Source organism: Dendrobates tinctorius, unplaced genomic scaffold (assembly GCF_039654945.1).
Source record: "Dendrobates tinctorius isolate UK_male_01 unplaced genomic scaffold, ASM3965494v1 ptg000094l, whole genome shotgun sequence".
Classification (NCBI taxonomy): domain Eukaryota; kingdom Metazoa; phylum Chordata; class Amphibia; order Anura; family Dendrobatidae; genus Dendrobates; species Dendrobates tinctorius.
This window is the reverse complement of record NW_027361762.1, coordinates 7213928-7229980: the sequence shown is the minus strand read 5'-3', so window position 1 is coordinate 7229980 and position 16053 is coordinate 7213928. Positions and strand designations below refer to the sequence as shown.

Below are 16053 nucleotides of genomic sequence, written 5' to 3'. Positions count from 1 at the left end.
GGCAGTGACCCGGTCCGTGGCCCTGGGAGCCAAATTAATAGGGGGAGTTTGAATGGTGGAATGTAGTTAATGGAATAGTTTGTGACGCCACCTGTGGTGTTCGGCAAGTGAGATGTTAGGCCAACGCTGCATGCAGACCCTCTGGCGCTGGTGGTGTGTTGCAGCCAAGATGGCGAAGCTCCCCACAGGTGGAGCTGTAGCCCCAGGGCAGTATAGATGTAGGGGTAGAGGAGAGGCGTAGGTGGTGTAGGAGCTGGTACCCAGATGTAGCGGTGCTGAGTGTGTTAGCGCAAGAATGAATGGAGGACACCAGGGCTTGTAGTTCCAAAGCTTTACTCACAGTCTGTAGTACACACATGTGCCTGCCTCCGTGCCGTGTCCTCCGGGTCAGGGACTCAGTTAACCTCCAGGCAAGATGGAATGCTCCCATCCAACACTCCACCAACATGTGCCTTTCTGAACGTCTCCTCTATAGCACCTTTAGGTGTGAAGTACTCCCAGTACTGAGTTACACTGGAGTACCTCCTGACAGATGTTCCCAAGAACTCTACTTGTACGGCAGACAGCTGTAGCCTGCTTCGGGGACTCTCTACTCCTGAGTCTCGGCTCATATCCAAGTTGCTGTTGTGCCCCCAAGTCTTAGATGGGAGTAGTGCATTTACAGCCCACTACTCCACCGGTGTCTGCTGCAGAACCATTAGTGTCTGTACAACCTCGGGGACCGGGCCCCGGCCTTGCGCTTAGAACTTCTAGGCAGGGTTCTTCCTCTAACCCACGTTCTCTGTGTTCCCTTTTACTCCTACGTTCCGTACTTGTCTTTCTTTCTTATGGAAGCTCAGGCTTCAGTTCAATGTCTTTCTCCTTCTTTCTTTTTCCGTGCCAGCTGGCTCAGATCACTGAGGCAGCTGCAGCACTCCTTCCTCCATCCCTCTTCCAGGGATCTCCTTTCCTCACTCCTCTCTGAGTGACTTCCTCCCTCAGACTGACCTACTGACTGACTGACTGAAATTCTAAACCTTCCTGCTCTTTTATGTATTCTCAACTCCACCCGCCTCCCAGCACGTTTAGTGTTCAAAGCAGGGAGCCACCAAAGGTGCTCTGCTTCTCTCTAAGCAAGGAGCCGCAATGTGGCTTTGCTGAACTACTCTGTTGTGTGGGGTGCGAGTGTTGGAGCGTGGTCAGGAGCCTCCAACTTACCTGAATGGTGGGGCACCACATCTCAGGAGGAGATGCAGTACCTCTGTGGCGGCTGAGCCTCAGGGGCGCCACATATATATATATATCAAAAACGTTGAGCGGTGTCAAGTAAAGGGAATTCATTAAACATATTAAAAGCCAGAACAGCACACAATGGAAAGGAGCAGTATCATTAAAAGTACACTTAATGCAAAAATAATGCATTAAAAGGGTTTTATTCTTCAAACTACAGAATGGATGGAAATATATCCAGATGTCCTTTTTTACCATTTTATATTTAATTAGCTTAATAATAGATATATTCCATAACTATTAACTATGGACTCTGCTTAATTGCAATAATTGTGTCTGCAGGCTTTGAAGAGATAAAAATGTATTACAATTATTGAAGTCAGATATAATATTTAAAAGACTAATGTACAAGATACAAGTGTGAAAAAGTCTAAAAAATAATTATTGGGTTAAATAGACCACGTAAAACATTGTGCTACGGTAGCATAATAAGCATAGTACACAATGATTTCTTATTATGGGCCTGCAGAAACCACATTTTTTGGACTTTGGAATGTACCTGATGCTCCCAGATTTTAGATTACAGAAAACAGGAAAAAAAATATTTCTTATTAATTAAAACTTCCTAAGGAAGTGGAAGGGTTAATGTCACTAGCGCTGCACAAGTGACAGAACAAGGGGACAGGATATAGCAGCTATACATGAGCATTCCTTTGTATAATATGCAATCTTACCAAATGGACCTGTATTCCAGTAATGCCCACAATGCTTTATAATGGTAGACGCTTAAATAACACTGTTAAAGGGTTATTCCCAGCATAGCATTACTTTTCACAAATCATAGTAAATGCTTTCTTATTCTTAATATATAAACTAAGCCCAAGATAACATTTATTTTTGTACTTTTGTATCTTTTGTCACCTCTTTTTGCTCCTCTGTGTACATCTTCACATATCAGAATGAGCAGCCTTATTCTTATCTGCTAAAACTAAACTTCCCTACAGCATTGCTTCTCTTCTGTGCTGCAATCCCCCCTTCTGTCTCCTGTGTGCTCCTGACTAGCCCCACATCTCAAATTTATCATCATGTTAATTTATGTATAGTATTCACCTAATGCCTCTGTGCACTCTCACATTGTCTGACCAATTTTAACTTCTGCTATCTAGAGCAATATAGCTGAAGTGTTTTAAAATATTAGCTGGTTCTAACAAAGCTTAGTTGTCCATTACATGTCCATAACAAAAGTAGAGACTTTTATTTGTTGCCTGCATCTGACAGATCAGTGATTCAAAACTATACATTCCACTCTATTAATGCATATAGCAGAAGATAATCCTCTACCATATGCATAAATAGAGAGGATGCATTTGCAGTTTCACATCCCTAACCTCTCAACAACAGGCAAAAAGCACATCTCAGCTAGTTTCAGCACCTGTATACAGAGTCCCATCTTACAGTATATCTCTTATCACAGCCCCTACATATAGCCCATCCTGCCATACATCGCTGCTCTTAGTTATCAGCACACAGGAGCTCCTGTACTGTAATGATGGAGGCTCCAGTATCTTCTGTGACATCATCCATCATAGTAGAAGCTCCATTCTAGACACAACTCAGCTATGCTGGCTGGATGCCTGGTAAGAGTGATCTCAATGGGCATGATCGACTAGGGCCTCTGAATCTATTGTATGGCTCCAATGGCAACTGAAGGGTAAAAAGAGCTTAGATTGTTATCCTTAGGCAGGTGAAATGTGCAGAATGGGGCAAATTTAAAAATTAAATATGCGTACGTTACTATAAGACCGGGTTGTGGTTTTGAGAATAACCCTTTAAAGGTTTAACAAAACAATAGGATGAAATGCATTGAGCCGAGTTAAAAATTTACAGATTTCATCACTGTCTGTTTAACATCTGCAAGTTGCATCTTGTATACCGTATACCGTATCCTTAAAACGGAATTTTTTTCTGTCCCCTGAACTTGTGAATGTAAAGTTGGCAAACACATTAAATGGACCTCACACAGTGAAACAAAAACACAAGAACCTCAAGTCTTAATGCAAAGTTAACAGTTGATGTAAGATACAACCATTGAGACAAAGTAATGGTGACAGTCTGCTGAAGGCCGTAAGATCAGCAGAAAATCATAAGAAGGAACTGTGAATTATTTTGTTCCATTTATGTTTCTTTCATTTTATCATTAGAGTTAAATGCAACTGGCAATGCAAAATGCACACCAGCTGCTACCCACTAGACCAACGCTATGGAAGTTTCTTATAAAATCTAGTGGCTATTTTTTAGGATTGCCCTGGCTGTAGTTAGTGTTACAGCATGAGCCACAGAAGTCAGTTATAACCGCATAATTGATTTCAGCAGCTAAAATCCGTTACCAGACTGTCACATGCATTTAGTTAGTATTAAACCAAGCTGAGCTGGCAAAACTGTTTACAAATTATAGCACTTGGCCGGCGCTCCTGGCACAGGGGATGTAGGTAATTCTGCCAGTCTCCTCTCAAATCTACTCTAGTTGTTAGCTGGTGTCATTTGAAGAAATGTGAAAAAAAAAAAGAAATATTGAATTATTTTTAGCGTAAGATTTTATTATGTTTTGAAAAATTAGACTGTGATCAGCTTTTGGTGTTTTATAGGGTTTAGAATCCTGACATCTTTCTAAAATGTAGAAATTATTACAATCATCCCATATCTACAGCTTGCTCTGTTCTTTGTTAATTTTCTTGAATATACTGTCATTATTATTTCTTTGTATACTATATATTTGGTTCCAACAATAAGCATAGAATATTAGTATAAGTGATATGAAAAATTGTATTTTGATGTTCTTTAATTTAAAAAAAAGATAATGGGGATATATTCTAAAGTGAATTTGTTTTTGCATTTTAGGGCATATACAGCTGTATTCATGGAGTTCCTATTGAGGATAGACAGTCTACCATGAACTCGCCATCAGCCACAATGAATAACACTCACTCTAATATACTTCGTCTTCTGCGTACTGCCAAAAATATGGCCAATCTTTCCGGAGTGAATGGTTCTCCACAGAGTGCATTAGACTTCATACGACGAGAATCTTCAGTATATGATATCTCTGAACACCGGAGGAGTTTCACTCACTCCGACTGTAAATCCTTTCAGCCAGAGGAGAATCTTTTCAGTGACTATATCTCTGAAGTGGAAAGGACCTTCGGTAACCTTCAACTTAAAGACAGCAATGTGTACCAAGATCATTTTCATCATCATAGACCACACAGCATAGGAAGTAATAGTTCTATCGATGGGCTGTATGACTGTGATAATGCTCCTTTCACAACACAGCCAAGATCACTGTCAAAGAAACCTTTAGATATAGGCTTACCATCCAAACATCCAACACCACAAATAGGAGATCTTTATGGAAAATTTTCGATTAAAAGTGATCGGTATGGAGCCCATGATGACTTAATTAGATCAGACGTTTCGGATATATCTACACATACGGTCACCTATGGCAATATTGAAGGTAATGCAAAAAGGAGAAAACAATATAAAGATAGCTTAAAGAAGCGTCCAGCATCAGCTAAATCACGTAGAGAATTTGATGAGATTGAGTTAGCCTATCGTAGACGCCCAAGATCTCCTGATCACAAGCGTTACTTTAGAGACAAGGAGGGACTGCGAGATTTTTATCTGGATCAGTTCCGGACAAAGGAGAATAATCCACATTGGGAACATGTAGACCTAACAGATATCTACAAAGAGCGAGGGGAGGATTTTAAGCATGAAAGTTCTTGTTCTAACAGGCAACATCAGAAACATACTGGTGAGTTTGGGCAAAATGAACGTAAACATGGAACTGGAGGAAATGCTTGGGAGAAAAATATTGGTAATATGGAGTGGGAGGACAGAACTTCAACCAACTTCTGTCGCAATTGCCCATCAAAGATGCACAACTACACAGGGCAAAATGCTAATCGTTCAGCATGTATTCGTTGTGAGGTGTGCAAGAAAGCAGGAAACCTTTATGACATCAGTGAGGACAATTCTCTACAAGATTTGGATGCCAGACCAATTCCACCTGCCAATTCTAAATATCCTCAAAGTCCATCGAATGGCAAAGCCCAGAAGCGTAACCGAAGTAAACTTCATCGCCAGCATTCTTATGACACTTTTGTAGACCTTCAGAAAGAAGATGTGACCTTAGCACCCCGCAGTGTCAGCTTAAAGGATAAGGAACGCTTCCTGGATGGTAGCCCATATGCCCACATGTTTGAAATGCCCAATGAATCTTTTGCCAGCAAGTCCCATGGTCCAAGCCACAACCCTGGGGGATACATGCTCAGCCGCTCCCTTTATCCTGACCGAGTCACTCAAAACCCATTTATTCCCACATTTGGGGATGACCAATGTCTGCTGCATGGGAGCAAGCCCTACTATTTTAGGCAGCCTGCTATTGGTGGCTTGAAAGGAAGGTCGGACATGCGAGGGACTGGTAAATCACTCACTTCTCTACATGCAGGTCCCCCAGGACGTTTCCAAAAAGACATTTGTATAGGGAACCAACCCAATGCCTGCACTGCAAACAATAAGAACCCCAGATCTTTCAACAACTCTACCAATGGCCATGTGTATGAGAAGTTATCCAGCATTGAATCTGATGTCTGAGGGGGAGGTGGGCTGGGACCTAAATTCTCCCCTTCCCAATTACAAAATGTTATTCTCTTACAGTCAAACAGGACAAAGGTGTTCCTGAATGCTGTTGGAGTGGGATAAGATGCAGCCTTTTAATTCCGTCTCATATTTCTTCTCTTTCTGGGGCCATCTAGTATTTCTATTTCATGTGAAGTTCATATCCCAGCCTGAAGAAACATCAAGATGACATCAGATGGGGTGGGGAATCTGTTTTAATTTACAAAAGACTTGGGCTGAGCGCTGTAAGGGAGGGAGGAGAAATGAATACAGTATGTACAGACATTCCTGAGTTTTCTTCCAAAACCATGAAATGAAGAGCTGGGAGAAGACTAAGTTTCAGGAGGAGGAAGTTTTTTTTGCAAAGAATAAAGTGATGGTGGCACAGGGAAAGATGTAGAATGACAGAGGGTACTGCTTACATTATAGGAAGCTTCCACAAACCTTCTGGGCATAAGGGTGCACAGTAAGCATCCTTGTTATTGAGCCAATGATATGTTATATTTATAGAAAGGGTTACTGGGAACTGCCCATTGTAAGTGATAATGTATGGCTGTACTGGTGATGTCTGAAAGCAATGCTAGCCAGATGTCTGATTTATGCATCATAAAGGAAGACATATCCACTTGTCCATCCATATTAAACTCACATTTACTGATTTGCTGGTACATATTGCACATTCAGGTTCCTCCTTTTTATCTATCACATATAGTCTCTCTAGTCACTAATTGTTTAAGGTTATAATAAATATATATTCACTGCTAACAAAACAATATATTCTTTAATAAACTAATATTATGTTTTGCCGATTGCTCAGGAAGACAACAATGCTATAATATTCGAGGCTATTGACATAACTGCGCATGAACATTTTAGTCCATAAGCAAAAGCTACATTTTAAATAGTAAACTCTTACAGAGAATCCAGCAATGTAAACTTAGAATAGTTTTATAACTTTTTATATTTAGTTGGCTGTGAAAAAGTCTAGATTTTGCGGTCAAGCTGTTCATCATTTCAGTATTTTCAGCCATAATAAACATAATTTAACTGACTGTTTTAGGAATTTTGACATAGACAATAGAAATAGACATGGTACAACTATACAATACAAATCACATCAGGATCCAAGGGCTTCCTAGCATGGAACTGTCTTTTCAGAATCATACGGTATAGCACCAGTTTGGGCTAAGAACTAATAATGTCCTTCATAATGAAGGAAGAAAAGGGATCAGTTTAAACTTCTTTCAAATAGTTAAACAAAATGCTATTTGTCTTCACAGATTAGCTATCACAATCTTACAGAAACCTATGCTGTAATGGTCATGGAGGCATGAGCAGCTCAAATTGAGGTAGCAAACAATGATTGCTAACAAGGATCAAGTTTGACGTTACCATGATGGTATTTCGAATCAGCTGCATCTCAGTATGTAGTGTGAGGTTCATTTCATTTTATAAAGCAAAGTCACACATTAGAGGCTGAATGGATGGACAATGGGAAGATTGTATTGGAAATGGTATGGTTGATGTGATGATTGTGGGCAGTACCCTAGCACAAGAGCTATGACCACAAGGGCATTAATCTTCATTTCTCTTAGATGATATTTGGTTATAGCTAGAAAGGGAAGCGTCAACCTAGCCTCCAATTAGTCCTTCCGTCACATTAAATGTGAGGGGAGAGAAATCAGGGTGCCGCTTCGGTCATCAGAAAACTAGGATGGAATCACACTGTCCATAGTTAATTTCTTTTCTCTCTCTCTCTTTTTTGTAAATATGTGGTTGAAACTTTTTTTGAATAGACTTATAAATGAATTTATAGAGACACAGATGGAGATGGCTGTGTGTCCTTCCCATAAGACACCTATTTTTATAGGTTTCAAGGCTCTGTATCCCTGTGCCATTTCCTTGAGCTTCTGGATCATAGTTCTTATTTCTTTTTTTTTTAAATCAAACTCATGTGCCAATTTATAGAGCATGATCCTTGAGGATTAAGAAGCTCTTTTATGTGCCAATTGCTTTGAGTTTTCCAATGCCATGCTCAAAATCCATGTGCCAAAATACTGAAGCCACCTTAGAAATGAGACGCTCATCAACTTCTACCCTGACTTAATAGCCTACACATCTATGAAGCCATTCAACCAGAATGTGAAACTGGTATTTTATTCATGTTGTTATATTGTGGAGTCGCTGATAGAACTTTATTTAACCCCTTCTCTGCCATGTTGTTCCTCAGCTAACTCTTTAGAAGGTGTTGAAATTAAAGATATCTCATGAGGTCCAATGAACACTTTGGGGCATGTGTATCAAGGTTCAGTTTGGTTTGTAGAGTTAGTACTGCAGTGTTTTTTGCATTTATAAAGAACAATAACTCAGTTCTTTAGAACTGAACCTGCACGTTTAACCTGGCACTGAATGATCTGTTATATATGTATGGCAGGTTAATTCAGTTGTATATTAAATATACTTGGTGACTAACAGTATGGCAAAATGGAAAATAGCAAAATGATTTACTGAGATACATTTTAGTAAGCAGTACCTTGCGTGGTCTAACAATTCTTTAAGAGACTATTTTGTTAAAAGTAGTTTAAATATCGACATATGAAATATGCAATTAATTTACTTAATGTATCAGTGTTTTGGTGCATAAGTACAATATGTGAAATTAGGTATTTTATTTCTAAAGTTAAAAGTTTTCCAATGAAATCGCCTATCTAGTGGTGTGTCTGACTGATATAACCCCCACTATTACTGAAATGGAGTCTCCAATCCTCTGATCCTCCTCTCTGTGGTCAAGATTAAAAGGAACTGCATGGTTTCTTGTGCATATTGCCAATTCATTCATTGTCTTTGTGAATGACGAAGACAGATGAGTAAAGTGCTCAGTGTTGTGGAAACCTCATATGTAGGGAGAGCATTAGGAGAGACAAGGGATCTCACACATTTGCCAGTGTTATCAAAATCAAGGAAATGATTGATTGGAGACAAAACATACAAATGAGTTTGTCTGTGCACAAAGCCTGACTGGCCCATCCTCAGATGTATTTGGTCTTTATTATCTTCAGAAAATAAGAAGTTATAGTATATACATTATCACAAAGGGATATGTAAGTTACAGAAAAATCTAACAGATTTCTGGCTTTAACCACATTTCAAGTGTCTTCAACAGCGTATCCGAAAGCCAAAATCCTGTTCAGTTACAACTTGTACGGAGCATATAAAACCGCATAAGTATTAAAACTAGACATATCGATATACATTGTTTAAACGATTATCAAAGATAGATAAGGAATTTTAACCATAACATCATCTGTCTTCATTATTCACAAAGACGGTGAATAGAGACGTAGCACCCATGCCACTACATGCAATCCCAACTATGGGGAACAGGAAAAGGGAAACAAGATATCTATTTCAATGATTGCTAGGGATTTCAACATCCATTCCACCATGAATCAGACATTTATCACCTATATTATAGGTAGGTGAAAGATGTATTTTGTGAAAAAACTGCTTTATTTTATTTGTTTTATTAATTATATCTTTGGCAGTTTTTTCCTTACAGTTTACTCGGTATCCTATAAGTTCTTCTAGTTATAAGTATTTCCTTACTTTCTAATCTATCCAGTTGGATGTGTTTTTTTGCAATAACATTAAAGATTAATTAATGTAAAAAACTTATCCAAGTGTTATCCAGTCTTAAGCTACAAGTCTACAGTCACTCTATGTGACTGCAGACATGAGATTCCTCATTTAGCACCCATTGCATGCTGTGAGAATTCTCCAGTGCTTGGTGCATGACCGCATAGCAGTGATTTTAAAACATGCGGTCACATGCCAACTAGATGGGCGCAACCTCGCTCAATGCAATTGTATTGACCGAGGCCGGATACAGTATACTCACATGGCTAACTGCTTCTGGCGCCAGCACCGTAGAATCCGCAGTGCACACAAAGTGAGGATTCACAAGTCTGCACTCATATTGAGTAATAGTAGACTTGCAGCTTAAGACTGGACAACCCCTTTAAGGTTACAGTGTCGCTTCTTTTTGTCCATTAGATCTTCTACACAGCCATTAGACATTTTGCTATATAACAATTCACTATACGTGTGGTTCAGTGTTCCTGTACATAACATATGTATCATGGCTTATGTATACTTACACAATGATTATGGAGATGTGTATAACATTGCACATTATAAAAATGAGCACATCATCTGACCAAATATGAATGTATAGATAATGCTGATGCTAAAAACACACTTCCTTTGGCAGAAGGTACTTCACATGGCAAAAGCTTCTGTGTGCAATTTAGCTGCAATTACACATTCATTGCATGTATCTTTATGTAATCATATATTCCAAGGATAATTGCAAGTGCTATGCTGTAATTGCAGTGTCAGTCTGAGTGCTTACCATGATGTCATGTGTATTGGCTTATAACACATTCAAAGAACCTGGCCATTAATTATGTCACTTCATTCAAGCACAAGACACATTAAAAAGAGAATATAGACAAAGAAGACTATTTGTGCACTTTAATATATTACTGTAATTAGTGTTTCTGATGAAATACACAGACCTGGCCAAATAGTCTTTGTCTATAGCTGTATGCACAAGGGGCAGACATATCATTGGTGAAACCTGTGCAGCCACATGGGGGCCAAAGAGGTAAGGGGGTGCACTACCACCTCCAAAACAGGTGGTATTTAGTATTTTGATGAGCTGTTGGACTACAAAGGGCTTATATATTTTTCTTGCACAAAGGCTCTCTTCTGACTGTGTGTCTGCCACTGTGTAATACATATACATTCAATACTAATAATTTGTATTAAATGTTTATATTATTTAGTTCACTCATATTAAAAATTAATTGAAAAGTCACGACATCGGCAGATATGTTATTTACCCTGTAAATTACAATTAATGTATATATGTGTGTATTTTATATGTACATACATATAGAGAGCTATAGATATAAACACACATAATCTATAGAACTCTTAGTGAATGACTATAAGGGTATGTTCACACAGACTTTTTACATATATGCTTCAAAAAATGCTTCAAAAACTCCTTGCATTCTCTTTGATGTGGACTTTGAAATGGATCCACTGTGAACACATCCTAAAGAATTTTAATGTAACTTTTGTAGTTGATACACTAGATGACACCCAGGAGAGAAATAAACATGCGGTATGCTAACACATCCTTTAGTGCCCGTTTTACTGATAATTTCCTATAAAACCCAAGACAGAAACAAAATGAACATACACCCTGCTGTAAGTAAATACGGAAAAGCAGTAGTGCACATTAATAACACTGGGTACTTAGTAAACAGCCTTTTTTGATCAAAAGCCATCCCACCAGCATCATAGCGTACCAGAATCGAGATGGTCCTATCCTCTAGTATTAAAACTTTACCATTTGTTAAAGTGACAACAATGTGAAGAAGGGCAGAACAGGATTTGGTCCCGAACGGATACCCAGCAAATGGGAAGCTATATTAGGCCAGGGTCACACTTGTGAGAAACTCGCACGAGTCTCGCATCTCAATATTCAGCAGTGCCGCTGGCACTTGGGACCGGAATGCGCGGCTGCATGTATTTCAATGCAGTTGAGCGGTCCGGTCCCGAGTGTCGGCAGCAGTGCCGGGTATTGAGATGCGAGACTCGTGTGAGTTTCTCGCAAGTGTGACTCTGGCCTAAATGCTATGTCCAGCTCAATGAAAGGTAGGCCACACCATTACCTGCACTAAATGCAGAAACCTAAAACAGCTGACATAAATGAACTAGAGTAAAAAGTGGCATGTATGCAAAATAGGAGCATGTTCACACTGTTAATTAAACAGACAAAACCCAAGACAGAAACAAAATGAACATATACCCTGCTGTAAGAAAATAAGTAAAAGTAATAGTCGACACCTAGGGGAGAAATAAACATGCGGTGTGCTAACTGTTCTCGTAATGCCCATTTTACTGATCATTTCCTATACTATAAAGTAGTAAATTACTTATACAATACATGGTACATTGGCACCAATTGTAAAATACTCGTAGTAATGTACAACCACTAGTAAACAGCCACCACTATGTATTGGCATGAAAGCATAATAAAGTCCCTTAGGCATTTTTTGCATAGACCAGTACTGATGAAGAGAAGTTTTTGGCTTTGTAAGGAAAGCAACAAATTACGGCATTGAAATTAACATTTACTCTACATATTTTCCCCCTGAACTCCTCATACTTATGACTTTGCTGTTCCCACTCAAGAAATATTTTTTAGGTGCTTCTACAAACTGCTCATCCTCAGTTAATGTGTCGTTCTGAACACTTGAGATGTGTCCTACTTTAGGAAACATGTAATAGTCCAAAGAAACTCCATCAGGCGAGGTCACCGGGTGTTTCCGAATTTCACAGTGAAGTTTTCTAAGCTGCATATTAGTTTTTTGAGATCAATATTGTTAATTTGGCCCTGAAAATAACAAATCATCACAAGGTACTGCTGACTAATATGACATCCAACTCTATATCAAGGCGTGAGGTTTACAATTCTATGCTACATTCTATTAGTACATATAATGTCATTGATATTGATTTGAAGTCCAATCCCTCCTTGATACATATGCCATTAAGTGAATGGGAAAATTGAAAATCCAGTTAATGCATACATTTTGCCTCACATTTGTGTCTGAAATTCCCTAATATTTGTAGCCCAGATTAAGATTGAAGAGGATTAGGTAGTTCAGGGATACAGATAATGATACAGTCAGCCTAATATGTAATTTCAGGCGTGTAATTTCTTCTATCCTTTGTGGTTTTCCACTTTTTGGCTGTAGAAATGTTTGCTGTTGATGTATAGGAAACACTTCATTTCTTGAGTAGTTTTTTCTTGTGTGGTTGGTTCAATCTGCTCACTTGGTTATTTTTTCCTTTATTTCTTTTTCTTCACAATCTCAGCTGCTTTTCTGACTGAATTTCATTCTCTCTAGATGCTGCTACCATACACCTGATAAACTTCATGATAAGCTTTCTGGATTTGCCTCCAGATGGACTTATGTTTTTCAAAGAATTTAATTTGGGAAAACACTTGACAAACTTGTAGTTAGGTCAATATTCAATGCCAAACACATGATCAAAGTCATAGTTCACCAATGGGTGCACAGGTTCAAACGTATAGGAGAAATAATCCTTGATTTCTAATACTATTGGTACAGTTACAGTCATTGATCAGCATTCAGAAGCCTTGTAGTGTTCACTTTTATAAAGGAACTGTCTGGTTTTATGTAAAATAAAGATGCTCATCCATGATAAAAAGTTCTGCAACTTTCACGTGCATATTGGTCCCGATTCATCAAGACTGGTGTTTATGCCGATCTCGATGAGAGGGCGCTCTAGAATCAGTGGCACTCATAAAAAATAGCATGCACCTCTGTGTGTCTCTACCTAAATCTTACTCCAGTCAGGGACATGAGTAATATTTCCAGTGCAGGATATGCTACTGCTAGTCATAAATTAGATTAGCTATGGTATTGCACCCCTGTTCCACCCTTGTCACACCCCAGCTCTGCTGATTTTGGGGGATTTGGGTGAAACTGGATTAAAAATGCCAAAAGTCACAAACGTCTGCTACTTATCAAATTTTTTTACACCAGATTTCTGTCGAAAACACTTTGACGAATCAGGAGCTTTGTGTCTTCATTTCTTACCATTTCAAAGATCAGAAGCAAAAATAAGTTTTTTGTTCAGATTCTTTTCTCTAATATTTAAGTTTGCAAAAAATGTATTTCTCGAGAGGCCTGGCACTTTCTCCCAAAACTGGATATATTTATATTAAACTCTCAATATTAGATCATTTGGATATATATATAATGATGTCTCCATACAAGACTGCAAGTGCAGATCTTGAAACAGCGGAAACTTAAGACACAGATATATTAAAAAGTCGTATAACTTTTCATTGTGTGATGATTGCACTAATTTACATAAAACTCCTTTAATGGAAACAAAGGAGAGGACTCGAGCATAAAGATCATCTGCAAAATCCAATTTTATGTACACTAAAGAAAGAATCTTCTGGGAAGGTGTTATAAAAAGGGAAATAGATGAATCTAAAATGTAAAAAAAATCAAAGAACTTCTTGGTTAGTCTACCTCTACATTTCTGGAAAAGTTTTTTTTTAAATCAAAAGTAGGAGTCCATGAGCTTAGACCTCCAGAGATATGTGAAATAAAGAGGGACAGACGCCCTTGTAAACATTGGGCTTCTTCAGCTGCTAGCTCAAAGATCGCGGCTCAGAGTTCATGTAACGTCCATTAAATGATGATAGGAAGTTGAGCAACGTTCTCATAAGAGCAAGAACCTCTACAATGAGAACTTCAGAGGTTTTAAACAAGGGTAGCCTTTTCAGCTTGCTGTTTATAGTTAATAAACAGGTCTAAACTTTAGTAAGGAGGTCGAGATGTGGTTGGGAACATAAACGGCAGAAATAGGTCATTTTGCAAAGAATCTAATAAAATATATTTTTTAAAAAAGAATCTGTTTAACAGATTGAACTATGAGAACTCTATAGGCCCGAAAATACTTTGTAGAGGAATATTATCACAGTATGATTTTTTTTAATTATGGGAATTCCTGTAAGGTGACAACATTTTAACTGTATGGTTCACTAAATTTTGGCCAAAAAACTGTTAATAAAATAATCCATTCTACAGTACATGAAACACAACACTGCTTGCATTCATTTACAAGTCCCTCATTGAAATTGACGTCTAAGATATGGCTAGATTAGTGTGAGACACAGAGCAGTAGATATTCAAAGGAGTTGCTGTCTGATGATGTCCTTAGCCAAAAGTTGCTCATCTAACACTAGCACTAAATTTACTGACATGTAGTACTTATTTACTCACATCCATGTAGAGATCATTGTACATATCACCTCCTTCTAAGCTGCTACATGGACGTGCCCAAGTAAATAATCACTATCATTATTGCTGCCCAATTTTAATTTAGTGTCAAATGTTATCATGCTTCTATTACAAAGTCAAGCACTTTTAGTACTTTTAGTGCTTTGTTATATGAGTGATGTGAAAACACAAAAATAGGGAACTCATTACATCCATTGGATAGATAGAACAGAATGACAGTGACTTAACATTTCCATGCTGGTATTTGGAAATCGGAAAACCTAGTTCATTCACACAGTGTTGTGCATCACAGCTCAGGAGAGAAATGGAAGCAGCTAATTGTGGTGTACAGAAAGCCAGAACTGTGATATTTTTTTCCCTGTTGTGTTAAATTTTTTAAAGTTTCATTTTTTTTCTCAAATGTGTTCATGAACAAGAAAAAAAAAATGTAAAAAAAAAATGTTTACTATAATTCCTCCTCTGCTGTTTACAAATAAAAGTTTTAAAGGGACAAAAAAACTTTAAATGAAAAATAACCTATATATATGTACATATATATATTAATGAAAGTAATTCACAGGCGTTTTACATTATGAAACAGGGTGTTTTTTTTAAGTCAAATGTTTAAAGAAAAAAAAAATAAGAGGTCAAAATTCTCTCTGACTTTCATGTTGTTTATATGTGTGTAAAATCGAACAAACCAATTTTGAAGGCATTTTTTCACGCCTCTTAACTGCTATAATAAAAAGAAAAAAAAAATAAAGGACTCAATGAAATTTTGCCAGAGACTTTGCGACTTATGGGTTATACACTTATAAAAGGAAAGAATTGTTTTGTGTTACTTCAATAAAAATATCTTCATTTTATACATTTACAAAATTGTCTGTAAAAAAAGAAAAAAAAAAAGAACACGGTAAAGGTCACAAACTTTACAAATCACTCAGCTATAAGATATATACAGGAACATTCCTGATATGCTCATTACTGTTCTATGAGAAGTTCTACTTACAATCTAATGATGGGAATTTTTAAATAAAACAAAATATACTGTTATTATGTCAAGGAAGTCATACATTATTAGTTTGGTGTTACTTGTTTGCCTATTTGCTTTACAGAAAGAGGAATGAACATAGATGAATCCCGTAGTAGGACATTCAAAAGTATTATGAGTAGTGTTGAGCATTCCGATACCGCAAGTATCGGGTATCGGCCGATACTTGCTGTATCGGAATTCCGATACCGACTTCCGATATTTTTTCAATAT

General features: G+C 37.8%; 1 protein-coding gene across 1 annotated transcript in view; it reads left to right on the top strand.

Moving 5' to 3' along the window:
* GRIN2B (glutamate ionotropic receptor NMDA type subunit 2B) overlaps positions 1 to 15842 on the top strand; it is a 1039682-nt gene extending 1023840 nt beyond the window's left edge. The window contains exon 14 of the mRNA XM_073586666.1: positions 4108 to 15842. Coding sequence (XP_073442767.1) covers positions 4108 to 5865 — 1758 coding nt within the window. The 3' untranslated portion in view covers positions 5866 to 15842. The remainder of the gene's footprint in view (positions 1 to 4107) is intronic.
* Positions 15843 to 16053: the final 211 nt, after the last annotated feature.